This window comes from Scyliorhinus canicula, chromosome 3, assembly GCF_902713615.1.
Source record: "Scyliorhinus canicula chromosome 3, sScyCan1.1, whole genome shotgun sequence".
NCBI classification, from domain to species: domain Eukaryota; kingdom Metazoa; phylum Chordata; class Chondrichthyes; order Carcharhiniformes; family Scyliorhinidae; genus Scyliorhinus; species Scyliorhinus canicula.
Window position 1 is genome coordinate 255,797,211 of NC_052148.1, and position 27,636 is coordinate 255,824,846.

General features: G+C 48.3%; 1 protein-coding gene across 1 annotated transcript in view; it reads left to right on the plus strand.

Moving 5' to 3' along the window:
- LOC119963462 (rod cGMP-specific 3',5'-cyclic phosphodiesterase subunit beta-like) overlaps window positions 1-27,636 on the plus strand; it is a 77,011-nt gene that overhangs the window by 19,599 nt on the left and 29,776 nt on the right. The window contains exons 4-14 of the mRNA XM_038792623.1: window positions 3,685-3,825; window positions 7,160-7,234; window positions 8,482-8,546; window positions 8,641-8,707; window positions 11,246-11,293; window positions 17,472-17,621; window positions 17,764-17,907; window positions 21,740-21,805; window positions 23,002-23,148; window positions 24,818-24,925; window positions 27,188-27,297. Of these exons, the coding sequence (XP_038648551.1) occupies window positions 3,685-3,825; window positions 7,160-7,234; window positions 8,482-8,546; window positions 8,641-8,707; window positions 11,246-11,293; window positions 17,472-17,621; window positions 17,764-17,907; window positions 21,740-21,805; window positions 23,002-23,148; window positions 24,818-24,925; window positions 27,188-27,297 (1,121 nt within the window). The remainder of the gene's footprint in view (window positions 1-3,684; window positions 3,826-7,159; window positions 7,235-8,481; window positions 8,547-8,640; window positions 8,708-11,245; window positions 11,294-17,471; window positions 17,622-17,763; window positions 17,908-21,739; window positions 21,806-23,001; window positions 23,149-24,817; window positions 24,926-27,187; window positions 27,298-27,636) is intronic.

Genomic DNA, 27,636 nt, shown 5'->3' on the forward strand with positions numbered 1-27,636 from the left:
TGGTGTCATGGTCCTGCTGGTCGTGGCCGCAGATGATGACATTATCGAGGTACGGGAAGGTAGCCCGTAATCCGTACTTGTCGACCATTCGGTCCATCTCCCGTTGGAAGACCGAGACCCCATTTGTGACACCGAATGGAACCCTAAGGAATTGGTAGAGGCCCCCATCAGCCTCGAACGCGGTGTACTTGCGTCACTCGCGCGGGTGGGGAGCTGGTGATAGGTGGACTTGAGGTCCACAGTGGAGAAGACTTTGTATTTCGCGATATCGTTTACCATGGCGGAAATACGGGGAGAGGATACGCGTCCAGTTGCATAAACCAGTTGATGGTCTGGCTATAGTCGATGACCATCCGGTTTTTCTCCCCAGTCCGGACCACCAGCACTTGGGCTCGCCAGGGACTGTTGCTGGCCTCGATGACCCCTTCCTTCAGCAACCTCTGGACCTCGGACCTGATGAAGGTCCGGTCCTGGGCGCTGTACCGTCTGCTCTGTGTCGCAACGGGTTTGCAATCGGGGGTGAGATTAGCAAACAAGGAGTGGGGTCCACTTTGAGGGACGCGAGGCTGAAGACAGTGAGGGGGGTATAGGGCCGCCGAATTGGAAGGTCAAGCTCTGCAGGTTGCACTGGAAGTCAAGTCCTAGGAGTGCCGGTGCGCAAAGGTCGGGGAGGACAAGGAATTTGTAATTTTTAAAAACCTTCCCTTGGACCATGAGGTCCGCGATGCAGCAGCCGGTGATGCGGACGGAGTACGAACCTGAGGCTAACCCGATTTTGTGTTTTACAGGATGGACAGGGAGCGCGCAGCGTCTTACCATGGTAGGGTGAACGAAGCTTTCCGTGCTCCCGGAGTCCAGCAGGCAGCCCGTCTCGTGGCCATTGAGGTGGATCAGCGTCGTTATTTTGGCGAGCATGCGTGGCCGTGACTGGTCGAGTTGAATGGCCGCGAGCCGTGGAGAAGAACCATCGTCGTAGTCGTCGTCGGCCGAGTAGGTGCTGGCAGAACCTTGCGTGCCAGTCCAGGATGGTGGTGCCCAGGATCCGCACGTGGAGTCGGGGCCCCAGGATGGCGGTGCCCAGGACCCGCACGTGGCGTCCGGGGCCCAAGATGGTGGTGCCCGCAGGGCCCTCGTGGTTGCTGGGGGCGGGGTTAGCGGTGCCGGCGGGCCGAACGGAGCGGCTGAGACCGGGGGCAGAGAGGCGCGCAGGCCGGGTGCAGGGGCCCGGGGGCGGGGGTGAGGGATTTGCGCGGTGCGCTGGAAGGGCCCGGAAGGGCCTGGAGGAGAGGGGGAGGTGCGCAGGCCGGGCGCAGGGGCCCGGGGGCGGGGGGGGGGGGGGAGATTGGCGCGGTGTGCTGGAAGGGCCCGGAAAGGCCCGGGGGGGGGGGGGTCCCCGGTCGCTGCGCGGTACAGCAGCGACCGATTTGGCCTGGCAGACCGTCGAAAAGTGGCCCTTCCTCCCGCAGCTCTTACAGAGGGCGGAGCGGGTCGGGCAGTGCGGGAAAGGGTGTTTAGCGAACCCAGAGAAATAGCAGCGGGGCCCCGCGGCGCAGGCCTGAGGGGGATCGGGAGCGGCGGATGGCGGTGGGGAAGCGTGCCAGAAGGCCCAGGGTGCTGCAGCGCGGCTGGGGACATAGGCACGGGCGTTTAAATCGGCGACCTCCAGGGAGGTGGAGAGAGTCCGTGCCTCAGTTAGGCTGAGGTCGTCTTTCTCCAGCATCCACTGGCGGATAGCAGCAGACTGCATCCCAGCCACGTAAGCATCTCTAATCAGAAGTTCCATGTGTTCCGTGGCTGAAACTTGGAGGCAGGATCAATTCCTCCCCAGGACAGCGAGGGCCTGGTAAAAATCGTCTAATGACTCACCGGGGAGCTGTTGTCTGGTAGCCAGCAGATGTCGGGCGAATACTCTGTTTACTGGTTTAAGAAACTGTCCTTTCAGCTTATCCATGGCCGCGTCGTAATCTTTTTCCTCCGCAATCATCGCGTAGGCCGCCATGCCCACGCTGGAGTGGAGGATATGAAGCTTCTGTGCCATGGTGGGGGGGCTGTTTGCGGACGCCAGGTATCCATCGAAACATGCCAGCCAATGTTTAAAGATTTCTGAAGCGTTCTGAGTTTGCGGGCTGATGCGGAGGCATTCGGGCTTGATCCGGAGCTCCATCTTCAAAATTCTAGTTTATTAAATTGATGAACCATCAATTGAAAGCGAGACGAGTTGCTGTACAAAAGTAGGCTTTAATAAGCTAGATGTTAGCCCTGCGGTCGACTACAGTAAATGGACGACCGCTGGGCGTACTGGGTATTTATACCTCGCCCTGGAGGCGGGGTTAACTCAGCCTCTCGACCAATCGGGGAGCCGTCACATGACTGGTCTCAACCAATCGGTCGAGAGGCACGTGACCGACCAGGGCCAATGGTAAGCCGGTGTTCTGCACCAATGGCAGGCAGCTATGTTAATCATACCACCACAACGGCTAAATGCACTCGCTACGGGACTTTGTTCCCTTTTAGTTGAATCGTGCCCAATGAGTTTCTGCAGTGCATCTTGAAGATGGTGCACACTGCTGCCACTGTGACCTAGTAGTGGTGGAGGGAGTACATGTTTAAAGTAGTGGACGGGGTGCTGGTCAAGTGGGCTGCTTTGTCTTGGGTGGTGTCAAGTTTCTTGAGTGTTGTTGGAGCTGCACTCATCCAGGCAAGTGGAGAGCATTTCCTCACACCCCTGACCTGCGCTTTGTAGACAGTGGACAGGCTTTGGTGGATCCAAAGAATCCCTGCAGTGCAGAATGAGGTGAGTCAAGCCATTGAGTCTGCACTGACTCTCTAAAAGAGCACCCTACCTAGGCCCACTCCTCCGCCCTATTCAGTTTGCAAACAGCTCTTTATGAACGTCCAATGCCAGAGGCACTGCCACACAACCTAAGCATTTGCAGTGTTTCATGGAAGGATCATTAAAAGATATTAATAAGTTAAATGCATCGTTGGGTGAGGTAACCTTCTTAAATTCTCAAGCATAATGTATACATTGCTGCCTCACTCCGTCAGTGTTTCTTTGTTCTTTAGAGAAGGTCTATCAATCTAATCTCATTCTGGTTTCTAATGGTATCTAAACTAATTCCGTGGCCAGTGCTATGCTGCACTTAGAGGACGCAAATCACTCAAAGCCTGAAATTAGCTCCTTTACTGAGGAAACAAATATTTCACACAGAGGGTGCCAGATGCAGTAGTAGAGGCGGGTACAATTTTGTCTTTTAAAAAGCACTTAGACAGTTATATGGGTAAGATGGGTATAGAGGGATATGGGCCAAATGCGAGCAATTGGAACTAGCTCAGTGGTATGGGTAAGATGGGTATAGAGGGATATGGGCCAAATGCGAGCAATTGGAACTAGCTCAGTGGTTAAATCTGGGCGGCATGGACAAGTTGAGCCAAGGGCCTGTTTCCATGCTGTAAACCTCTATGACTATGTCTGAGGCCACACTGTAACTCCGAGTGCATTAATTTAATTTTTAAATGGTACTTGTTGTACATTGAATCCTGCTGTTCTACCCTAGTATATTGCTGTGGCTGGGGAGAGGAGACCAGATGATATGCCCCTCTGGAAGCCTGGTTCAAGTGTTGCTCAGATATACTTTTGAGTTGCTTTATTCTAATTTAATTTTACTTCTTCCATTCCTACAGGTTCTTTTATGGTCTGCAAACAAAGTGTTTGAAGAACTGACAGATATTGAGCGACAGTTTCACAAGGCACTTTACACAGTCCGAGCCTACCTGAACTGTGAGAGATATTCAGTAGGACTCCTAGACATGACCAAGCAGAAGGTTTGGATCATAATTTGCATATTATGTTGATTTAAGTACCTTGATATTGTGAATCACTGCGACAGATATTGGCTCTCATGAAAAATATCCGTGTGGTGTATTCTGAATATTGGAGTCACAGCGTTTATTTTCAATAGCCAATAGGTATTTTTGGATTGTCATTGCATTTGATTGCAGAAGCCTTGCCATTCTAACGATGTGCTCGCTCAGTTATCTCAACCACTGAATGTGCAGGAGGACCACTATTTAAACTGAACAATTAGGTGATCGACAGTCTGAACTTTCTTTTTATATAAATTTAGTGTACCCAATTCATTTTTTTCCAATTAAGGGGCAATTTGACATGGCCAATCCACCTACCTTGCACATCTTTGGGTCGTGGGGGTGAAACCCACGCAAACAGGGGGAGAATGTGTAAACTCCACACGGACAGTGACCCAGAGCCGGGATCGAACCTGGGACCTCAGCGCCGTGAGGCAACAGGGCTAACCCACTGCACCACCATGCTGCCCCTGACAGTCTGAACTTAAGTTGTTGGTTTTGTTGATTATCTGAATGCCTCATAGACATTTGAGTGTTTTACTTTGTTTCATGCTGCCTTTATCCAACAGTTGGAAATTGTGAGGCCTGGGCTCCTGTTTAAACGTGATGTTCGGGTAGTCAGCTACAAGGGCTGGGACTTGTGCTAGTGCCTGAAAGCTTAGCACACCACGGCGCAATTTGGCCAATAGAAGCCAGAAAAACCTGCTCCCAGGATCTACCCAGCATGCAACCCCTCACAAGGTCTAACGCGATCTCACAAGACCGTTGCGATGTAAATCCCGTCCATTGTGGGGGTGCCTCACATAGTGCGTTGGGGCTTGGGGTGAGAGGGGTCAGGGATTGCTTCGGGGGCTCCAGAGTTCGGGACGCCATTTTAAAATGGCATCCCAATTTCTGTCTACATTGAGCAGTTCCTGCGAGCAGAACAGTGTAGAAACCGAGGCTATGTGCAGCGTAGACCGCGCATTCTCTGTTGAGGCCCCCTATCTAACGGGAGTGCCGTTATATAGTGTTGTGTTTCTCAGCGCTATGAGCACCAGAAGGCACACAGGTAAACACGCTCACTATGGGACGTTGTTCCCATTTAGTTAAATCGTGGCCTAAGAAAACCACCATCGGGCCACCTGGGCATTTTGGTAACAGTCACCCAAATTACAGTTCTGTACATAAGTGCTTATAATGTAAGAATGATTGGCTCATGGGCAGGATTTCCTTCCAAGGGGGGCCAGAAGGAAGTGAGCTTTAAATAGCAGGGGTAGTCACGAGAGTCAGCGGTAGCGTGTTCAACCCCGAATTGCGAGATGGCGACCACCAATCGCTCGCCATCTTTAAAATTCTGCCCTCAGTTTCTTACAAGTATGGGGGGGGGAAAGAAATCAGAATCCAACCACTATAAATTAAAAATATGTAGGTGACGTTAGTCTTGATAATTTGAATTTATCGAACATCCATGGTCGAATGAGGAAGAGAATTCCAGATTTTCACTACCCTTGGTTTGGAAACAATTCCCAGTTTTATTCCATCCCATCAAATCTGCTTATTATTTTAAACACCACGCTTACACCCAAACCACAACCCTCTAATTGTAAGGGAAAGCAAGCCCCATGTAGAGAACCTTTCTTTACAATTTAACTATTTAAGCCCTGATATCATTCTGATGTATCTACGCCGTACCCCCTCCAAGATGCCGTAATCCCTCCCGAGGTGGGGCAACTACATTAGGTGGGAACTGACGAAGGCTCGGCTAACTGAAGCATCACTTCCTCCCCTTTATATTCCAACTCCCTGGATAAATGTCCACTCCTGTCAGCCAAGTTGATTATGTTTTGCACTTGTTCACAAGTGTTTAATGATTTTTGTGCATGGAGAGGTAAATCCCTTTGTTTCTCCATAGCTCTTAGACTTATGCCTTTCAGAAAATGCCCTGATTCAACTTTATTGCATCTAAAGCGGATGATCTCACATATCCCCACATGCAACTCCATCTACCACAGTTTTCATCAGTCACTTAATCTATGTCTATGTCCCTTTGTAGATTCCTGGTCCAATTTGCAGTACTTTTTGTTTCTCTTAATGTGATGTTATCTTCCAGCTTGGATACATACCTCCCCACCCCTCCAACCAATTTGTGAACCTATCGGGTGAATAGAATGAAAATCTCTCATTCCCTCTCTTCTCCAGCTAAGCAATTTTTATTTGAGTTCTATGTCTGTCTGACATTGGGTGCGTTTGAGCAGATAATTGTCTCTTGGAGATTTAACAGAAACATTTAGAGGTTATCTTATCTTCCTGAAATAACCTGGAAAGCAAAGGACCTGATTTACCCGCCGCGTCCCACCAGAATCAGCATCACATCCGGCCGGTTGATGCTGTGAGAGGCCCCAATTCTATGTTTGTCGGTGGTGGTCACGCTTGTAATGGGTGGGACCCAGACTTGCAGAGTTAAGTGAGCTTTCGAAGCTCACTTAACTCTGCCGATGCCAAATTGAATGAGCGCCCGGCATTTACCGGCTTCGCCGAGGAGTCGGGCACCGTTTAGCACTGGCCCCCTCAAACAGGGACTAGGCGGAATGATACTTGGGGAGGGGTCTCTCCCAGGTGATCGGAGGCCCCTGGGTGTTTGCTATCTGGGCACAGTAGCAACCTGGCATTGCTGATGCCACCTGGGCACCTTGGCACTGCCAGCATGGCACCCTGGCAGTGCCACCTGGGCACACTGGCAGTCCCACTGGGGCACTCTGGCAGTGCCACTCAGGTGTCAACCTGGCACTGCCAGGGTGCCAGGCTGGCAGTGCCAAGGTGCCCAGTTGGCAATTTGGCCATACTGGGGATCGGGCCCAGGGGTACCCTGCCTGTATGAGATGGGGTGCAGGGGGCTCGAGGGCCCCCCAACTGGTGAGTTGGGAGGATCCAGAAGTCACGTCAGGCGGTCGTGAGATTGGGGGGCAATTTTTGAATGGCGCCCTGATCACTTCCTGTAGACAGGGCGGACCTCCTCTGTGCAGGAAATGCAAGTGAATGCGGTCCCAGCGAGGCCTTCCTCATCGAGGTCCTAAAGAAGATTGCCATTAGGTCGCAACCCTCCTTATCCCACCCAGAATGAACTCTTTTTTTCATTAGATCACGCCCAAAATGTCAGATTATTATCTTCATGGTGTAATTTAAGGTTGTAAGCATGCTCCTGCCTTGCAGTAGCTCTTCCAGTTGTGTTGTTACTTTCCTCAGATAAACTATGAATTTTAACACTGCTTTATAATAAGAGAAAACTGACTAATTCTTATTTAATTTGCAGGAATTTTTTGACTTGTGGCCTATACTGATGGGGGAAGTCCCTCCTTACGCAGGACCCAAAACACCTGATGGCAGAGTATGTTTTAACTTAATTCAGTGTGAATGTTTGAGGATTCTGATATGAAAAGAAAGACTTGCATTTGTATACAAACAGACAAATTTGGAACGGGCGTAGGCCATTTGGCCCCTTGACCTGCTCCCTCATTCAACACAATCATAGTTGAACTGATTGTGGCCTCAACTCCACAGTCCCACCTACTCAGAATAACCTTTGACTCCCCTGTCAATCAATGTTATGATCATTACATAACCTCAACAAAGGTACCTTCCAGTTAATGATGTCCTGTCACTATTGTCCGGCCTCAACCAATTTGCAAACATCAATGAAAAGGTAGACTGCTTTAGTTATGTTGGTCAACAGATAAACATAGAACTCCTCTGTCCCTCTTTGAAATAGTGCCACTGAATCTCTTGTGTCTACTTGAGAGGGCGCACTGGGCCTTGTTTCAGCAGCTAGCACTGCACCTCTGACAGAACTGCACTCACCCCAGTGGTGCATTAGGAGCATCAGCCAGATTTTGCACTCATGTGGGATGGGGCTTGAATATCCACAACCGTGGGTCTATGGAATTAATTGGTGCTGGGGCAATTTTGGGCACCGGTCCTGCCCGTGCCTGTTTCCGTCAGTGGTTCACACGCCTATGTGATCTTACAGAAGGTGGTCAATGTACAGATTGCCTCTGCATTCACCATCCAGTTAGAGATGGTGGAGTTACAAGGTCACAAGGTACAAGGAGTGGGGAGGGGTAAGTGCTCAGATGTCCGAAGGAAGATCTCTTTGTAGCTGCACTGTGGGAGGTGAGCACTGTTCAAGCATTGGAAAACCTTGGTGCACAAGTCAGACTTTCAAATGTTCCTATAGTGGGGTTTTTCCTGGCCAAGTCATGAGCCACTGGCTTATAGCTGGAGGGGCGCCAGTTCACATAAAGAACGACTGACCAGGAGTCACTCCTGCTCTTATCACCTGCCATTAAGGTACCTCAGGTAGTGCTGCTGAGTGGGTAGCCTTGTTGCCAGGAGCCCACCTCCTGGTAAAACTTACGGAGGCGGGAACACGGCATGTTCTAAATTCCCATGCTCCCACTGCCTCCTGTGCCAGTTTTCTAGGTCTGGGTGAATTCTGGGCCCAGGAGGCAAGTGTACCGTCAACTGATCCACGGCTGCCACCGGCCACAGCCGGTTATAAATTAAACGATTCTTACCAATATCATTATTAAATGTTCCAGTTATTGACTGTTTATTGTATACCTTGTTATCTTGTAGGAAATAATCTTTCACAAAATAATTGACTACTTTCTGCATGGAAAGGAGGAGATTAAAGTCATTCCGTAAGTTTTAAGCACCTCTCAATTGACAATTTTTTCTCCCATGGTAAAAACCGTCCAGTTGCACATCTTGTTATTTTCTCTGTCCTTTCTTCAGGAATCCACCTGCTGATCACTGGGCCTTGGTCAGTGGTCTACCAACGTTTGTTGCAGAAACTGGCTTGGTAAGTTTTGTTTTCAGAGCTGTTACGAAGTCAGGTTAATTTGGTCTTGGAAAGGTTCTGGAGGAGGGGCGACGAAAATGAATCTTAGCTTAAGGAAAATTGACTACTTCGAGTTCGACTAAATTATTAACAAAGAACCCCATATTGCAAACATATGTCCAGTTGGCTCTGGTGACACTGGCTGGCAGTGCAGATGGTCCTTGGCACTGAAGTTAACCATAATCAATGCCGCATTGATTGGCAGCGAAACAAGCTAGAGGTCACCAGAGGTGCGAGTGCTTAGATGTCCTGGCACCCTATCGAACCCACAGCCAACACCATTCAGGCATTGAAAGTTGCCCTTGACTCTGATTCCTTTAGGGGTATTGAGGAGACTAAAAGGCGTGAGGCACGGGCGGCACAGTGGTTAGCTCTGCTGCCTCACGGCGCTGATGACCCGGCTGCGATCCTGGCCCCCGGGTCACTGTCCGTGGAGTTTGCACATTCTCCCCGTGTCTGCATGGCTCCCACCCCCACAACCCAAAGATGTGCAGGTATGTGGATTGGCCACGCTAAACTGCCCCTTAGTTAGAAAAAAAGAGAATTGGATTCTCTAAATTTATGTAAGAAAATAGACGTGAGGCAATCTCACATCACCTTACCCACATTCAGATGGAATTTCTCAATAGTGTGCATGCCTCAAATCCTCCCTCCAGAACCTCTGCCTCACTGCTAAAGAATGCCCCAGAAGCTTCCTCCATGCCATTCTGCTCTGTGCCAGAGAGATTCCCTGTTTGGGCTGCTTCTACACATTAGTCATAACATCCACCTGGTCATCTGTAATAACACCCACAAAACTCAGGTGGAATACGAGCTCCCCAGCTGAGTGGAGGGGAGGCCTAACAGCGGGTCGTGTTAACAGGAAGGGAAGCAGCATCTTCAGATGGTCGTGACTGGGACGAGGTGTACTCCCTGCTGCTTGGCAACTTTGTTTTGGCTTGTTGAATAAATCTTCCAGTTTGAATCTATCTCGGAACTCCTGTGATTATAATAGCATCCCTTTATGCTGTCTGATAGAGGGGGGACAGGGTGGGGGGGGAGCACAATTGAAGTTTATGGTACTCTGTGCGCCATTGGTGATCTGGAGGTGGGGGTACTGCACAGAGAAAGTCCATGTAATAAATTGTTGAATACTTTTCTGGATTTCCAGGCCGGCTTTGGTTTTTTGAAGCCCGGAAGAAGCTGTGTTTCATGTACACACATGGACTGAGAGGGGTTACAGCCTGGTCTTGCTATGAGGGGGCTGCACCTTCAACTTTTGCACAACACTTCAGCCCTAAATTCCTGATTTCTATCCCCCCCCCCCCCCCAGTGTGCAAGTAGCTGGGTAAATTGGAGGACCCCTCCATGGGCCTTTTCGTGGAGCCTAGCCAAGACACAGATTAACAGATCAAGGAAGATTGGACTAATCCCCCTGGATGCCCTGCTATTCCCTGTGCTTGGGTGACCATGGAGAGGATTTATGCCGGTATTTTCCTAGGCCTTTTGCGATGGGTGCGCATCACAGGGTTTCCTTCAGGCACTGATAATAACATTATAATTCAGTTGGGAAAGTTCCCATTGCTTACGTTGGAACGTTTTGTTTCGACTTGAGATGAGATTCTTTTCATTTGATTGGACTGTGTATTTCTTTCGGCTGCCTAAAAAGAGTACTTGTTCTGGTGAATTGAGTTTGGTACCGCTGAGGGAATCCTAATATTGGGATTTAATGCTCCCTGGTTTGGAGGCGGTGGGGTGGGGGGGTTGTGTTGTTGGTTGGGAATGTGTGGAGTGAGGATCCTGCTGCTTTTCCGCTGCACACCGATTCAGCCCAAAGGGCGGCCGTCCCACCTGAAGGCCAATTGAGGCCCTCAAGTGGCCACTTAATGACCTCGTCGCACTGCCAGTTGGGGCTCCAACCCACAGGGAACCCACCAGCTGAACCTTGGTGGGTATATCTGGTTGTGGATGGGGTGGGGTTGGGTTACTTTCAGTTGCCCACAGGTGAAAACACCCGCTTGCCCAATATATTGTTCTCTCAAACTCACCGGGGTCTCCCTGTCGGGCCTGGCAAACCTGCCCAACTCACTTTATTCCTGGAGGTCCAGTGCCGCCACTACTGGTGATGTTGTTGGGGCGGCAACTCTTGGACGAGTGACTTCCATCCTGCACTGGGATTTCAGAAGGAAAATTCCCCTCACAAAAACAGGAGGGGTGGGGGGCCGAAAGCAAGTGACGGTAAGGTAAATACCGGATCAGTACCTATTCCCATCGGGTCTCCCAAAATGACAACGTCAGGATTGTCACCAGTTTTCCCCAAATGGTGGATGGGACTCACTCCCCAATTTCCCCGTGGAGAAGATTGTCCTTTTGGTCCCACCAGTAGCACAACCGGAATTGGAATGTCAAAGTATGTGGTGAGTAATTCCGTGGCGGTGGGGAATGTGTACTTTCTTGCCACTCAGTCTCTTCTGATTTCGAAAACGTTCGCTGAATAATTTTCCGCAATTATCTTCACAGATCTGCAATATCATGAATGCGGCAGCAGACGAGACATTTAGCTTCCAGGTAAAAAGCCTATTCATTAAGAAAGCAAACGCCCACAACATTAGAAGTCATAATTCAGGAACAAAGAATGACAAAGCCGTGACTGAATCATTCTGCTCAGAATTCCATCAAATGTAGACAAGGAACAAACATCAGGAATATTACAGTGCATCAAATGTACAGAACCAGGCAAACAGGTTTAAAAAGCATGAGTAACACGTTAAATGTTGAAAGGCAAATCCACGATCCATAAGGAATCTGATTGGGGGCCACTAACAGTTGAAGACCATCAGGGAATGGGATGGGACAGAGACGAATGTTGGGAGGAGCAGGAAGGTGAAGGGTGGAGTGAAGTAGAACAGATAAGAGAGAGGATGTGCAGAGAGGTGAGGGGGAGAGATGAGTGGAACGGGACAGTGCAGAGCGGAGAGGGGGAGAGATGAGTGGAACGGGACAGTGCAGAGCGGAGAGGGGGAGAGATGAGTGGAATGGAACAGTGCAGAGTGGAGAGGGTGAGAGATGAGTGGAACAGGACAGTGCAGAGTGGAGAGGGGGAGAGATGAGTGGAATGGAACAGTGCAGAGCGGAGAGGGGGAGAGATGAGTGGAATGGGACAGTGCAGAGTGGAGAGGGGGAGAGATGAGAGGAATGGGACAGTGCAGAGTGGAGAGGGGAAGAGATGAGTGGAGCGGGACAGTGCAGAGTGGAGAGGGGGAGAGATGAGTGGAATGGGACAGTGCAGAGTGGAGAGGGGGAGAGATGAGTGGAATGGAACAGTGCAGAGTGGAGAGGGGGAGAGATGAGTGGAATGGAACAGTGCAGAGTGGAGAGGGGGAGAGATGAGTGGAATGGGACAGTGCAGAGTGGAGAGGGGGAGAGATGAGTGGAATGGGACAGTGCAGAGTGGAGAGGGGGAGAGATGAGTGGAATGGAACAGTGCAGAGTGGAGAGGGGGAGAGATGAGTGGAACGGGATGGTGCACAATGGAGAGGGGAAGAGATGAGTGGAAGGGAAAAATGCAGAGTGAAGAGTGACAGAGATGAGTAGCATGGGACAGTGCAGAGTGGAGAGGGGGAGAGATGAGTAGAACGGGACAGTGCAGAGTGGAGAGGGGAGAGATGAGTGGAATGGGACAGTGCAGAATGGAGAGGGGGAGAGAAGAGTTGAACAAGACAGTGCAGAATGGAGATGGGAAGAGATGAATGGAATGGGACAGTGCAGAATGGAGAGGGGGAGAGATGAATGGAACAGGACAGTGCAGAATGGAGAGGAGGAGGGATGAGTGGAACGAGACAGTGCAGAGTGAAATGCGGTAGGCTGGATATTTCAAAAATCCATGCGGTCACATCTTCATATGATGGGCTGTTTAGCAGAGGGTTAAATCGCTGGCTTTGAAAGCAGACCAAGCAGGCCAGCAGCACGGTTCGATTCCCGTAACAGCCTTCCCGAATAGGCGCCGGAATGTGGCGACTAGGGGCTTTTCACAGTAACTTCATTTGAAGCCTACTCGTGACAATAAGCGATTTTCATTTCATTTCATTTCATTTTCATATCAGACGTCACTGAATCTGGTACTTGCATCTTAACTTCCATTTTACCTCAGTGAGTACAAATCAGCAGCAATTCACAGCTTTCTAACATCTTTAATACAGTAAAAAGAATCCGAGGGCACTTAATTGATCGGAGCTTACCCTGCAGAAATGCATGTCTATTGAGATATGAGGGCAGGAAGGCTAAAGAGATAGACTTGAAGACCCGTCTTAAAGAATGAGAGAGAGAGAGAACAAGAGAGAGAGGTATAGAGGGAAATCCCGCTGCTGAGGCATTGGTAAATAAATCTGACCATCAGGGAGCCAATCAGTGGAAGTTGCTGATTGTTCAGCTGATCGTGCTGATGGTAGTCTATGTAGAGAGTGTGTCTCCATGAACATATCCCCTCCCTTGCCCGGCTCTGTGGTAAATATGGAAACCAGATGCTCTTGTGCACTCAACTGGCTTTGAGCCAATGCAGTACAGTATTAGGCATCCCAAGGGCTGCCTTGGCTCAGGTAGTGGGGAAGAGGAGGTGGGGAGGTCAACGGGCAGGAAAGAGGGGGAGTCCACTTGCAGGGTGGTGGAAGCCTGATACAGCAACAGCTTGGAGGAGCACTCTTGTAATTCAATGCTCCACAGAAATAAATCGACAAAAGCTTCTCTTTTGGCCTTCCTTTTGGCTGGACCACCAGTGGTCAACCTTTCCAGTCCCCAGCATTCACCAAAGCAGGAACAGGCAGCAACTCCTTTCACCCGATCTTCAGTGCATTACAAATCAACTGATGCCCAACGGTTAGCCTCACAATCTCTGCCCAGGTATATTTTTATTATAGCAATGCTTCCCACCGTGGGCGGTACTGAGTGAATCACACAAATTAGCCCATCCTCCATCTTGAGGAAGTAAGGAGCAAGAGGGGAGATAAGAAGATTTTTGCTCCAAATTATAATAGTTGCCTTTGAGACAAGTCATTGTAACTGGTTTACCTATCAACTATACATAATATGTAGAGATACATGTTTGAGAAATAAGGTGGACAGGTAAGCCTGATCTATCAAGCTTGTTAGATTGAGTCGAGATTTTGTTGTCCTTGTTGCCTTTGATATTCCTTTCCCCTGGGCAATGTTCTCTCATAGTGCAGAAGCATTGGCCTGCACCTAGGCAATAGTCTTGCATAGTGCACCTGCATTGGGCTGCACCTAGGGAATGGTCTCTCATAGTGCACCTGCATTGGGCTGCACCTGGGGAATGGTCTCTCATAGTGAACCTGCATTGGGCTGCACCTGGGGAATGGTCTCGCATAGTGCACCTGCATTGGGCTGCACCTGGGGAACAGTCTTTCATAGTGCACCTGCATTGGCCTGTACCTGGGCAATGGTCTCTCATAGTGCACCTGCATTGGGCTGCACCTGGGCAATGTTCTCTCATAGTGCACCTGCATTGGGCTGCACCTGGGGAATGGTCTTTCATAGTGCACCTGCATAGGGCTGCACCTGGGCAATGGTCTCTCATAGTGCACCTGCATTGGGCTGCACCTGGGGAATGGTCTCTCATAGTGCACTTGCATAGGGCTGCACCTGGGCAATGGTCTCTCATAGTGCACCTGCACTGGGCTGCACCTGGGCAATGTTCTCTCATAGTGCACTTGCATAGGGCTGCACCTGGGCAATGGTCTCTCATAGTGAACCTGCACTGGGCTGCACCTGGGCAATGTTCTCTCATAGTGCACCTGCATTGGGCTGCACCTGGGCAATGGTCTCTCATAGTGCACCTGCATTGGGCTGTACCTGGGTAATGGTCAGTCATAGTGCACCTGCATTGGGCTGCACCTGGGTAATGGCCTGCATTGTGCACCTGCATTGGGCTGCACCTGGGTAATGATCTGAGATAGTGCACTTGCATAGGGCTGCACCTGGGGAACGGTCTCTCATAGTGCACCTGCATTGGGATGCACCTGGGCAATGGTCTCTCATAGTGCGCCTGAATTGGGCTGCACCTGGATAATGGTCTCTCATAGTGCACCTGCACTGGGCTGCACCTGGGGGATGGTCAGTCATAGTGCACCTGCATTGGGCTGCACCTGGGGAATGGTCTCTCATAGTGCACCTGCATTGGGCTGCACCTGGGGAATGGTCTCTCATAGTGAACCTGCATAGGGCTGCACCTGGGGAATGGTCTCTCATAGTGCACCTGCATAGGGCAGCACCTGGGGAATGGTCTCTCATAGTGAACCTGCATAGGGCTGCACCTGGGGAATGGTCTCTCATAGTGCACCTGCATAGGGCAGCACCTGGGGAATGGTCTCTCATCGTGCACCTGCACTGGGCTGCACCTGGGCAATGTTCTCTCATAGTGCACTTGCATAGGGCTGCACCTGGGCAATGGTCTCTCATAGTGCACCTGCATTGGGCTGCACCTGGGTAATGATCAGTCATAGTGCACCTGCATTGGGCTGCACCTGGGCAATGTTCTCTCATAGTGCACCTGCATTTGGCTGCACCTGGGGAATGGTCTCTCATAGTGCACTTGCATAGGGCTGCATCTGGGCAATGGTCTCTCATAGTGCACCTGCATTGGGCTGCACCTGGGCAATGGTCTCTCATTGTGCACCTGCATTGGGCTGCACCTGGGTAATGGTCTCTCATAGTGCACCTGCACTGGGCTGCACCTGGGGGATGGTCTCTCATAGTGCACCTGCACTGGGCTGCACCTGGGGGATGGTCAGTCATAGTGCACCTGCATTGGCTGCACCTGGGGAATTGTCTCTCATAGTGAACCTGCATTGGGCTGCACCTGGGGAATGGTCTCTCATAGTGCACCTGCATTGGGCTGCACCTGGGGAATGGTCTCTCATAGTGCACTTGCATAGGGCTGCACCTGGGGAATGGTCTCTCATAGTGCACCTGCACTGGGCTGCACCTGGGGGATGGTCTCTCATAGTGCACCTGCACTGGGCTGCACCTGGGGGATGGTCAGTCATAGTGCACCTGCATTGGCTGCACCTGGGGAATTGTCTCTCATAGTGAACCTGCATTGGGCTGCACCTGGGGAATGGTCTCTCATAGTGCACCTGCATTGGGCTGCACCTGGGGAATGGTCTCTCATAGTGCACTTGCATAGGGCTGCACCTGGGCAATGTTCTCTCATAGTGCACTTGCATAGGGCTGCACCTGGGCAATGGTCTCTCATAGTGCACCTGCATTGGGCTGCACCTGGGTAATGGTCAGTCATAGTGCACCTGCATAGGGCTGCACCTGGGCAATGGTCTCTCATAGTGCACCTGCATTGGGCTGCACCTGGGCAATGGTCTCTCATTGTGCACCTGCATTGGGCTGCACCTGGGTAATGGTCTCTCATAGTGCACCTGCACTGGGCTGCACCTGGGGGATGGTCTCTCATAGTGCACCTGCACTGGGCTGCACCTGGGGGATGGTCAGTCATAGTGCACCTGCATTGGCTGCACCTGGGGAATTGTCTCTCATAGTGAACCTGCATTGGGCTGCACCTGGGGAATGGTCTCTCATAGTGCACCTGCATTGGGCTGCACCTGGGGAATGGTCTCTCATAGTGCACTTGCATAGGGCTGCACCTGGGGAATGGTCTCTCATCGTGCACCTGCACTGGGCTGCACCTGGGCAATGTTCTCTCATAGTGCACCTGCATTGGGCTGCACCTGGGTAATGGTCAGTCATAGTGCACCTGCATTGGGCTGCACCTGGGCAATGTTCTCTCATAGTGCACCTGCATTTGGCTGCACCTGGGGAATGGTCTCTCATAGTGCACTTGCATAGGGCTGCATCTGGGCAATGGTCTCTCATAGTGCACCTGCATTGGGCTGCACCTGGGCAATGGTCTCTCATAGTGCACCTGCATTGGGCTGCACCTGGGTAATGGTCAGTCATAGTGCACCTGCATAGGGCTGCACCTGGGGAATGGTCTCTCATAGTGCACCTGCATTGGGCTGCACCTGGGTAATGGTCAGCCATAGTGCACCTGCATTGGCCTGTACCTGGGTAATGGATTCTCATAGTGCACCTGCGTTGGGCTGCACCTGGGTAATGGTCTGAGATAGTGCACCTGCAGTGGGCTGCACCTAGGGAATGGTCTCTCATAATGCACCTGCATAGGGCTGCACCTGGGGAACGGTCTCTCATAGTGAACCTGCATTGGGCTGCGCCTGGGGAATGGTCAGTCATAGTGCACCTGCATTGGGCTGCACCTAGGGAATGGTCTCTCATAGTGCACCTGCATTGGGCTGTACCTGAGGAATGGTCAGTCATAGTGCACCTGCATTGGGCTGCACCTGGGTAATGGTCAGTAATAGTGCACCTGCACTGGGCTGCACCTGGGTAATGGTCTCTCATAGTGCACCTGCATTGGGCTGCACCTGGGTAATGGCCTGCATTGTGCACCTGCATTGGGCTGAACCTGGGCATTGGTCTGAGGTAGTGCACCTGCATTGGGCTCCACATGGCCTGTACTCTGCTGTATTTGCCGGTTTAGACCATTATTCCTAGGCGCAGGATTGGTAGTGGGATTGCAACATTTGAGTGGTCCCCAGGCACGTGGGAGAGGAAGATTGCGGCCAGTTATGTTTTCAGGTATTGATTGAATGACAAACTTCAATTTGATTCCGGTGCCTTTAATTGTTTATTTTCTCACGTTCAGACGGAACCCTTGGATAACTTTGGATGGACTATCAAAAACGTCCTTTCAATGCCAATAGTAAACAAGAAGGAAGAGATTGTTGGAATTGCCACATTTTATAACAGGAAAGATGGGAAACCTTTTGATGAAATGGATGAAGTTCTCATGGAAGTAAGACTCGCACTCTGTGATTTTTAGTCTGATTCACCCAGACTAATTTAAAGATTGTCCACTCAGAGCTCATAGGCCAGAGTCTCATTCTCTTTTGCCTCTTGTCTCTCCCCCCTGCCCCCCCCCCCCCCCCCCCCCACAGTCCTTGACGCAGTTCCTTGGCTGGTCTGTTCTCAATACGGATACCTACGATAAAATGAACAAGCTTGAAAACCGGAAGGATATTGCTCAGGGAATGGTGTTGTATCATGTGAAATGCAGCAATATGGAAATTCAGAATATATTGGTATGTCTTTGCCTGAGAACCAGAACTATCATTTTGTTGAAAAAGCTGAAAGTATCGGTGTGTGGGTGTGTGGGTAGAAGTGGGGAGAGGTTGTCACAATAACCATCACACCCATTGTTCCACATCGTTGCCAGGTAGTATTTCAATTCAGTCTGCTACTGCACACAAATGATATGGTTTATCAAATGCTTCATCAGGAACACAATGTCAGTTTAAACTGTTAGTATTCACAACATGTAGAGCCAAGGCAGTGAATGAATAATGTAACTCTTTAGACAGTCAACATGTGTAACAATGGTTATATAGAGCAGTAGCAAACTGTACAGAATGCAACCATTGTAGCTGGTTACCAGCCATTTACATCTAAAGGGCAAACTGTTCCCGTGTGTGTAATATATATGGCTAACAGCACCTTGCTAGACTTTATGCATTGAGATGGAAACTAGTTACAGAGGCACAGCTTTAACCCGGCTTTTGATACTTAACCTGTGCTTGCATCCAGCAGAGGGTATGGACTGGGAATATTGCCTGCTGATCTGTCCTTACACGCAATGCATTAATCACAGGAGTTACTTCAAAGCTTCAGTCTCGTTTCTCTTTGCAGTTGTCAGCTTCAAATTGCTTTGCAAGTGCTTACTACCTGACCCGAGACATTTGAATTCTAATTGCCCCTTGGACAGTTATTATGATCAACATTGAGAAGAAGGAAATTCAGGACTTCAAATTTATTCTACTTCACAATAAATCTAAACATATTACCTTGCCACCCAGCAGCAGAGAAATAACTATTGAATAACAAAACATATATTGTATTTATAAATAAAGAAGCAAACAATTATTTCAGGATCAAAGCTAGAATCACTGTTTTTCACCATTTACATAAATAATTGGGTCTCAGGAATTGGAGCTGTGGGTATTGATACCAAATCAGGGATATGGAAACAGGGATGAACTATTAAAATCCCTCAAACCAGCTCCGCCATTTATTCAGTTCATGGCTAATCTGTAGCTCAACTCTATTTCCCCACCTTAACTCCGTATTTCTTCACCCATTTACCTAACAAAAGATCTATGGATCTCAACATTGAAAGCGTCAGTTGTTCCAGCGTCCACAGCCTTCTGAAGAGCAAATTCCTGATTTATTTTGCTCTTTGAGTGAACACATGCTTCTTGATTTCCCAACTAAACAGTCTGGTTCTAATTTTAAGATTGTGCCCCCTGTTCATATTAGTTTTTCCCCACCAGAGGAAATAGTTTCTCTGTATCCACCCTATCTCAAATTTTACAATTTTGGAACATCTCTTTTAGAGCCCCCTTCACCCATCTAAACTCAAAGAAATACAAGCCAAGTTTATGCAACCTGGCCCCAATTTGAGCCTCTGGTTTCCAGAATCAATGTGCTGAACATGTGCTGCACCCAATCCAAAGCTAATCCAGGGCGAAATCTAACAGCTGGGCCCGACCTGGGACACAACACAGCCAGTAAATCTCACGTTGCGGCCTCTTGCGAAATTCACCCCACTCGAAACGCCTTGCGAGATCTAACAGGATCTCATGAGATGTCGCGATCTGGATCACGCCCACAATGGGCAGGACTAAATTTGCATATTTAAGTGTGTAGGTAGACACATTTAAATGGTGGAAGTGTGAAACTCCCTGCTACAGGGTTGATTGAAGCAGCTTGCTGCAGACATGAGGGAGAAGATAATAATCGGATATGGGCGAGGGGCGTGTATAAACTGGTATTACTTAGTGATTTTACTTTCTTCCCTTGTGTGTGCACAAGTTGGCTCGCCTGCTGAAGTAGGATCTTAGTGAAATCAATATAGAGCTGCCACTCTACAAGCTGATAAATAATGCTGCATAAATGCAATATGCATCAAATAATTAATTGGATTGCACTGTCTCGACTGAAGAATCAGGGGCTGGGATTCCCCATTGTGAGTCCATCCCACTACCTCTGTTAGCGAAGATGGAGAATTTGGCATGCTGTCCTCTGATAGCGGGATTTTCTACTCCTGTTACGTGTTCCATTGAACCGACTGTCATGTGAGAGTACCTTTAAGAAATGAGTGTTTAAGAAATGAGTGTTAATAAAAATATATGTAATGGATATACCTTTAAGAAATGGGTGTTTATCAGTGACGCCAGAGTGTGGGTGAAGCTGGGCTATCTGTCTGCTTTGCTTTCATTTTAGGCTGTTTGCGACAGGATGTGTTTTACTTTCGTTTTGAGAGCTGGATAGCTGCAGGAAAAGCAAGCAGCTGTTTAAGGATCTCTCAGTAAACTAAAGACAGTCTCCAGGTCAATTGGGTGATTTCAAAGTGCTGACTGCTCTCAGTAGAGAATTTAAACCTGATCTCTGTGTTAAGAGGGGTCTTTTGTCTTATGGATGTTAATAAGGAAAGATTAAGGTTTACTTATAGAATATTGTATATGTGGGGAGGATTGGTGTTGTAATTGTTAAGATGTTTACTGTGGGTTTATAAAGTGTTAACTGGTTTCATAAATAAACATTGTTTTAATTTAAAAGTACTGTGGATCTCTGGTGCATCACACCTGTAAGGTAGGCCCGTTTGCTCCCCATAACCACAATCTATTAATAGTTGTGGGTCAGGTGAACTCCATGATACACTTTGGGGTTCTCTAAACCCTGGCCCATAACACCACACCACCTGGAAAGCCATGGGCAGGGGTGCCCTGCCGGCAGGGCTAGAGAAGCCAGCTGTCAGCGAATGACCAGAGTATTCCGACCAGAGACTTATCCCACCTCAGATTCACACAGTGGCCATTGTCAGAACTCGAACAAGTTCACCCATGGGCGGCACAGTGGTTAGCACTGCTGCCTCACAATGCTAGGGACCCGGGTTCAATTACAGCCTTGGGTGACTGTCTATGGGGAGTTCACACGTTGTCCCCATGCCTGCATGGGCTTCCTCCAGGCACTCCAATTTCCTCCCACAGTCCAAAGTTTTCTAAAAATAAATTTAGAGTACCCAATTATTTTTTTCCAATTAAGGGGCAATTTAGCGTGGCCAATCCACCTACCCTGCACATCTTTGGGTTGTGGGGGTGAAACCTACGCAGACACAGGGAGAATGTGTCTGACGGCTCAAACCCGCACATGAGCGGTTGCCATCTTCCACTCCACTGCCCCGCAAGACATGGCGGAAAGAGTGCGTCCCTTTGGGACGCCGGCCCGACGATCGGTGGGCACCAATCGCGGGCCAGTCCCCTCCCGAGCACGGCCGTGGTGCTCACTCCCCTCTCCGCCCCCCACAAGCTTCAAACCAGCTTTTGGCGCCACGTTCACGACGGCACCAACCAGGTGTGGTTGCCGCCGTCATGAACCGCGAACGGCAGGCCGCTTGGCCCATCCGGGTCGGAGAATCGCTGCTCGCCTTGAAAAACGGCGAGCGGCGATTCTTCCGAGCGGGGGGTGGGAGAATCGCGGGGGGGTGCCAGGGGGGTGTGTCGTGACTCGCCCAGCCCTCCCGCGATTCTCTCACCCGGTGAGGAGCGGAGAATCGCGCCCTTAGTGTCCAGGGATTTGCATGTTAGGTTACGGGGCTACAGGGATGGGGAGGTGTGGTGTGGTGTACCTGATAGAGTGCTCTTTCGGAAGGCCAGTGCAGATCCAATGGGTCAAATTGCCTCCTTCTGCTCCTTAGCGATTCTATGTTTCTCTGATTATTATTAAGAATTTTATTATGACTACAAAAGGAGATGCTAAAAAAGTCATTTTCATAATGGTAAGTTCCAGCTGAATGTATTTTAGTGTTTGTCAGAGCTCAATTACTTGAGTTACTAATAAAACTTTCTTTGTTACCAGCCAACAAGGGAGGTTTTTGGAAAAGAACCCCATGAATGTGAGGAGGAGGAATTACAGGAAATATTGGTAAGACAAGCCAGATTGCTTCTATCTATTGCATTCCAAAATTCGACTGATGTGACAAAAAGGCATTTGCATCACAAATAAGCATTAAACAATCTTTTGTTAGCACAGGACTTGTGTATTATGAAAAATACTCAAAGCTTTTCATCTTGCCCTCATTAGGACAGATGCAAGAATGCCAAATTTCAAAGGAAACAACAAGTTCTACTGCATGAGAACAGGGTGCTGATTGGTTAGCCAGCCAGCTTTAATTGGTCATGGAGAACCTTTGTCCCACAGGCCTTTGTTTAATTCAATAAAAGGTCACAATGCCTGAACATATTCTTTACTGAAAACCCCAACTTAATGAGCACGGTGCATGCATATGCAAGTCTACAGGGGCGCACCTTCGTGTACAGGTTCACCATCAGTTCTTCAGCAATGATCCTGTTGGTAGGGGGCTCAGAGACACCCCATTCTCTGACTTTCTATCCCTCCTTATAGGTAAACACCTATTCATCACTCTCTTAACAGCATTATGACTGAAGCCTGACATGGAGGGAAAAAAAGAATGGGCGGGGTTCTCCGTCACGCGCCCCCACCGGCAGCAGGATTCTCCGTCCCGGCAGCCGGCCAATCGGGTTTTCCATTGCGGGCACCCGCACCGCGTCGGAAAATCTGCAGGCGTGAGTGCGCTGCCGGCGAAACGAAGGATCCCGCTGACAGAGAATCCAGCCCAGTGTGTTTTTCTCCACTCTCGTCCCTGTCAATAAGTTTTTTCACCGATAAATTCCTCATTAACTTTCATCAGCACTGCCGTAACTAATGATATGAAGTTTTCTTGAAGAATAAATGTAATATTTAGTGACGATACCAATCACTTCATAAATTAATTAGATTCAGTGACAAAATAGATGTCATTATTATATAACTCACAGTGCAAAAATTCAAATCATATTTAATGGCCATTTGGATATTTTATGAATATTTTATGTTGTGGCATGTTTATCGACTTTTCTATGAATGGCAGTCAGGCAGTTGTGATGAAAATGATGCTGCTTGAAATATACAATAAGAAATAACTGTACAATCTTCCTTTATAAATCCACATTTTCATTCTAAGAATATTAGTTGGGCATGATGCTGCAGTCACATGTGCATTTTACATAAAACACTGATAATGCCAAGGGTAAACAATTCAACACATTCTTACCTTCCAGACCGAGCAACTCCCACGTGCTGCAGACTTTAATCTTTACCAATTCAGCTTTAGTGATTTGGAATTCACCGAGATGGATCTTGTGAGATGCGGCATTCAGATGTATTATGAGTTAAAAGTTGTGAACAAATTCCATATTCCACGTGAGGTAAGTTTTTAAAAAATAAATTTAGAGTACCCAATTATTTTTTCCAATTAAGGGGCAATTGTTGAAAGACCCAGGGGGAGATGAAAATTCCTTTTATGTGGGGAGGTGCTGGGATCTGCCATGCTAAATGGGATAGACTTCGAACAGATCTAGCAACTCAAAACTGGGCATCCATGAGGCGCTGTGGGCCATCAGCAGCAGCAGAATTATATTCAACCACAATCTGCAACCTCATGGCCCGGCATAGCCCCCATTCTGCCATTACCGCCAAGCCAGGGGATTAACCCTGGTTCAATGAAGAGTACAGGAGAGTGTGCCAGGAACAACATCAGGCATACCGAAAAAATGAGGTGTCGACCTGGTGAAGCTACAACATAGCACCTGTGTGCTAAACAGCATAAGCAGCCAGTGACAGAGAGAATTAAACGATTCTACACAAATGCATCAGATTTAAACTCTGCAGATCTGCCACATCCAGCCATGAATGGTGGTGGACTGGGCAGCACGGTGGCGCATTGGTTAGCACTGCAGTCTCACAGCGCCGAGGTCCCAGGTTTGATCCCGGCTCTGGGTCACTGTCCATGTGGAGTTTGCACATTCTCCCCGTGTTTGCGTGGGTTTCACCCCCACAACACAAAGATGTGCAGGCTAGGTGAATTGAACACTCTAAACTGCCCCTTAACTGGAAAAAATTAATTGGGTACTCTAAATTTAATTTTGTTTTAAATGAATGGTGGTGGACAATTAAACAACTCACTGGAGGAGGAGGTTCCACAAATATCCTCAATGATGGAGGAGTCCAGCACGTCTGTGCAAAAGACTGAAGCATTTGCAACAGTCTTCAGCCAGAAGTGCCAAGTGGATGATCTATCTCGGAATCTTCCGGAAGTCCCCAGCATCACAGACGTCAGTCTTCAGCCAATACGATTCTCTCCACATGATATCAAGAAACAGCTGAGGGCACTGGACACTGCAGAGGCTATGGGCAATCTTCTGGCAATTGCACTGAAGACATGTGCTCCAGAACTTGCCCCACCTCTAGCCAAGCTGTTCCAGTACAGCTACAACACGGGCATCTACCCGGCAATGTTCAAAATTGCCAAGGTGTGTCCTGTACACAAGAAACAGGCCAAATCCAACCCAGGCAATTACCGCCCTATCAGGCTAATCTTCATCATCAGCAACGTGATGGAAGGAGAAAAACAAAAGTGCTATAAAGCGACACTTACTCAGTGAATGCACTGTTTCAATGGGAGGAAGAAGATTCAATCATGACACTGAAAAGGGATCTGGGTAGATTTTTGAAGGGGGACAATTGGAGGGTGATGCAGAAGAGCAGGGTGTGGGGCCAATTTTATCAGCTTTTTCAAAGAGCTGATTGGACAGAGATGTTTTTTTTATGCACTGTATGGTTCTGGTCCAGAAGTGAGAACAATTGACATTCATTTCAAATTTCCTTCCTTGATGATATGATTTGTCTCTGGCTGCCACATGATTATTGGAGGGGGATTATTTTGGGGGGGATGGGGGGGGAGGAGTATTTTCAGCAAGAACTCCATTGCACCATGCTACTCTCTGACCTTTATTTTTAACTGACAACAAAATTCATTTTGTTGAATGCCTCCCTCATTCTCCTGCAATAACAAAATGACCTGTGGATATTTGACAGGTGCTCGTCAGGTTTATATACTCGTTAAGTAAAGGATATCGAAAAATAACCTACCATAACTGGCGGCATGGATTCAACGTTGGACAGACCATGTTCACTCTTTTGATGGTAAGACTATTCTCCCAAAGGTGTGAGTTTCTAAATCTGCATTAATGCTATGAATCCTTTCCCCCGCAGCTCGTCTGTTTAAGGTTCGGTTGGCATCTTGAATGAAATGAAACAGGGGTCTCCATTTGGAATTCCATCTCTCCTTTCTTACTCTTCCCCATAGTCTTTTGTTTCAATATTATTAACTGCAAAAGAACCAGTCCTGAGTCACTCTGGTTGTAAACCTATATCCCAGTAGGTGAAGACAAATATTCTGAAGTGACTGGAGATAAAGGAGCAAAACATTGTATTATTATCACAGGTGGTTAGGAGTTTATGACAATCCAACAACGTTATGGCAATTTTTCCTGATGCCAACCTTTTCATTTCTAGATATTTAAAAAATGTAATTCAAATTCTCAGATTTCCATGGTAAGGTTTGAACTCACGTGAATAGGACGGGAATAGGGGGACCCGGAGACCAGAAGTGCAGAAGGCTTTAGTTTAGACAGGCAGCATGATTGGCACAGGCTTGGAGGGCCGAAAGCCTGCCCCTGTGCTGGACTGTTCTTTGTTGTTCACTGTTTCTGGTCTATTCATCTAGATAATTCTGAATAAAAATAGAAGGTGCTGGAAATTCTCAGCTGCCCAGGCAGCATCTATGGAGAGAGAAACCAAGGTAGGGCCAGATTTTCTCCACCACAGGGAATCTCTCTGTCATGGGGGGCATCCTGGAAATGGCTGGCAATTTGAAGTCCCACCCCTAAACCCACCATTTCCTCCTTTGCGGAGGTGGGACTGCAGTTGGCTTGGAGTTTATACATACACGATTTGCAGAGGCAGCTGGCCATTTAAATCACCAACAACCTCCACTATAGTGGGATTGTCGAAGAATGGGAGTGTGGAATCCAGAATGTGCAGTAAAGAAGAGGTAAGAGGACGTCTGAACCTGGTGGATCTGTTTGGACAACCAGGGTACCTTTTGGAGAGGTATTGTCCCCTTTGGATAAGGTCCTGGGACACTTTTAAAAGAGGTATGGCACCCTTAGACATTGTTAAGAGTGAAAATGATTATGCAACTTTCAAGCACAAAATCATTGAAGCTGTCAAGCTGCCAAAGAGCTGTCCAGCTGTCGAGGAACTTTCCACCCAGAATCAAGGAAATTTTAAGGAGCTGTCCAATTGTCAATCCAGGAAATGGAAAATCTGTCCACTGATACAGTAAGCTGGCATGGAGAGGGCAAGGACAAAGTATGGTGGATGGGATGCATGCATTGACATGTTTTGATAATAAATTGGCATGGGAAATAGGGTGGGTAGAATAGCATAAAGTTGGCATAGGGTGTATGGGGGCCATGGGGTGAGTAGGGGGCACTTTGTTGGAATAGGGGATATGGGGGTATAGGGGGTGGTGGGGGGGGGGTACACAGGTTGACATGGATTGCGACTAGGGGGTATGTGTGGGGGTGAGGGCTGCAAGGTTGTTCTTTGTATTATTTTAATGTTTCATTTATCGAAACACAGCGCAGGAGTCCGTACGCTGGCCTTGCCCCGAGCCCACCTCCGCACTTGACATCTTGTGCAATTGGCCCGGGGTCACTGCTGTTTCAGTCCGCTCTACTCTACAACCCACCCCAATCCCCTGACTGAGAATCTAACATACAACCAGACATTGTTAAAGAATGGGTTCACCAAGCCGCAAAATCTCCTGATACGCCGAACCCGACCTGTGGACATCAATCTAGTTTAGGTTGATGAACTTCCATCATTAAACTGAAGTTTTAACTCAGCTTTTCCATTGATACGACCTGCGGAGTATTTCCAGCATTTTCTGTTCTTAGTTCGGATTTCCAGCATTGCCCAGTATTTTAGTTTTATACCCTCGAGATTATTAGTACAGTGACACAGCCAATAGATTACCTTGCCACTCATAATCCACATCAGGCTTCAGTAAAACACCCTTGAGATATTCTCCTGCATTAAAAGCATTATATTTACCAAGTTGTTGATGGGTCTGCCAACATAGCAGTCAACCCAACTGCATAGATACGGGCACTGAGTTCATAGGCTGACGCCCAAGAATGCCAATTGGGTCGAGTGCGTAGACTTGCAGCATTACTGAAATCCATCTGGTCACTGTTTTGCAGACCATCATTTATATTTGAAAATATCTGTTGATCAGTAACTTTCAGTCAGAGATCTGCTTGCTCCAACATGCATTAATACAGCCGGTAATGTATAGGTCGATTGTACTAGACCTTACAACTTTCTTTCTATTTGCAGACGGGTAAATTGAAACGCTATTACACAGACCTGGAAACAATGGCCATGGTAACTGCAGGGCTCTGTCATGATATTGATCACAGGGGGACCAACAACTTGTATCAAATGAAGTAAGTTCTTAAGAAACTGAAGGCATCCTTCCTTAAGTAAATTGTTATTGGTAAATAAGAAAGCACGGTGAACAATATACATCCAAAATAAGAACTTGGCAGTGAAAAAGTGAATATATTAGCATTTTTGCTTAAAATCACCATAGACTTGTTCAGTCTACTCAGCTGTGGCTTTAGCTTATTTTATCATCTGCTTTCAATGTTCATAAGAAGGATATTGAAGAATGGGTTAACGACAGAGCTAAATAGGATTAAACATGTGCACGGGAGGAGAGCATACTTTACTGAACAGGATGCACACTTCAACCCATTAGAACTGGGAATCTAACAGGCAATAGA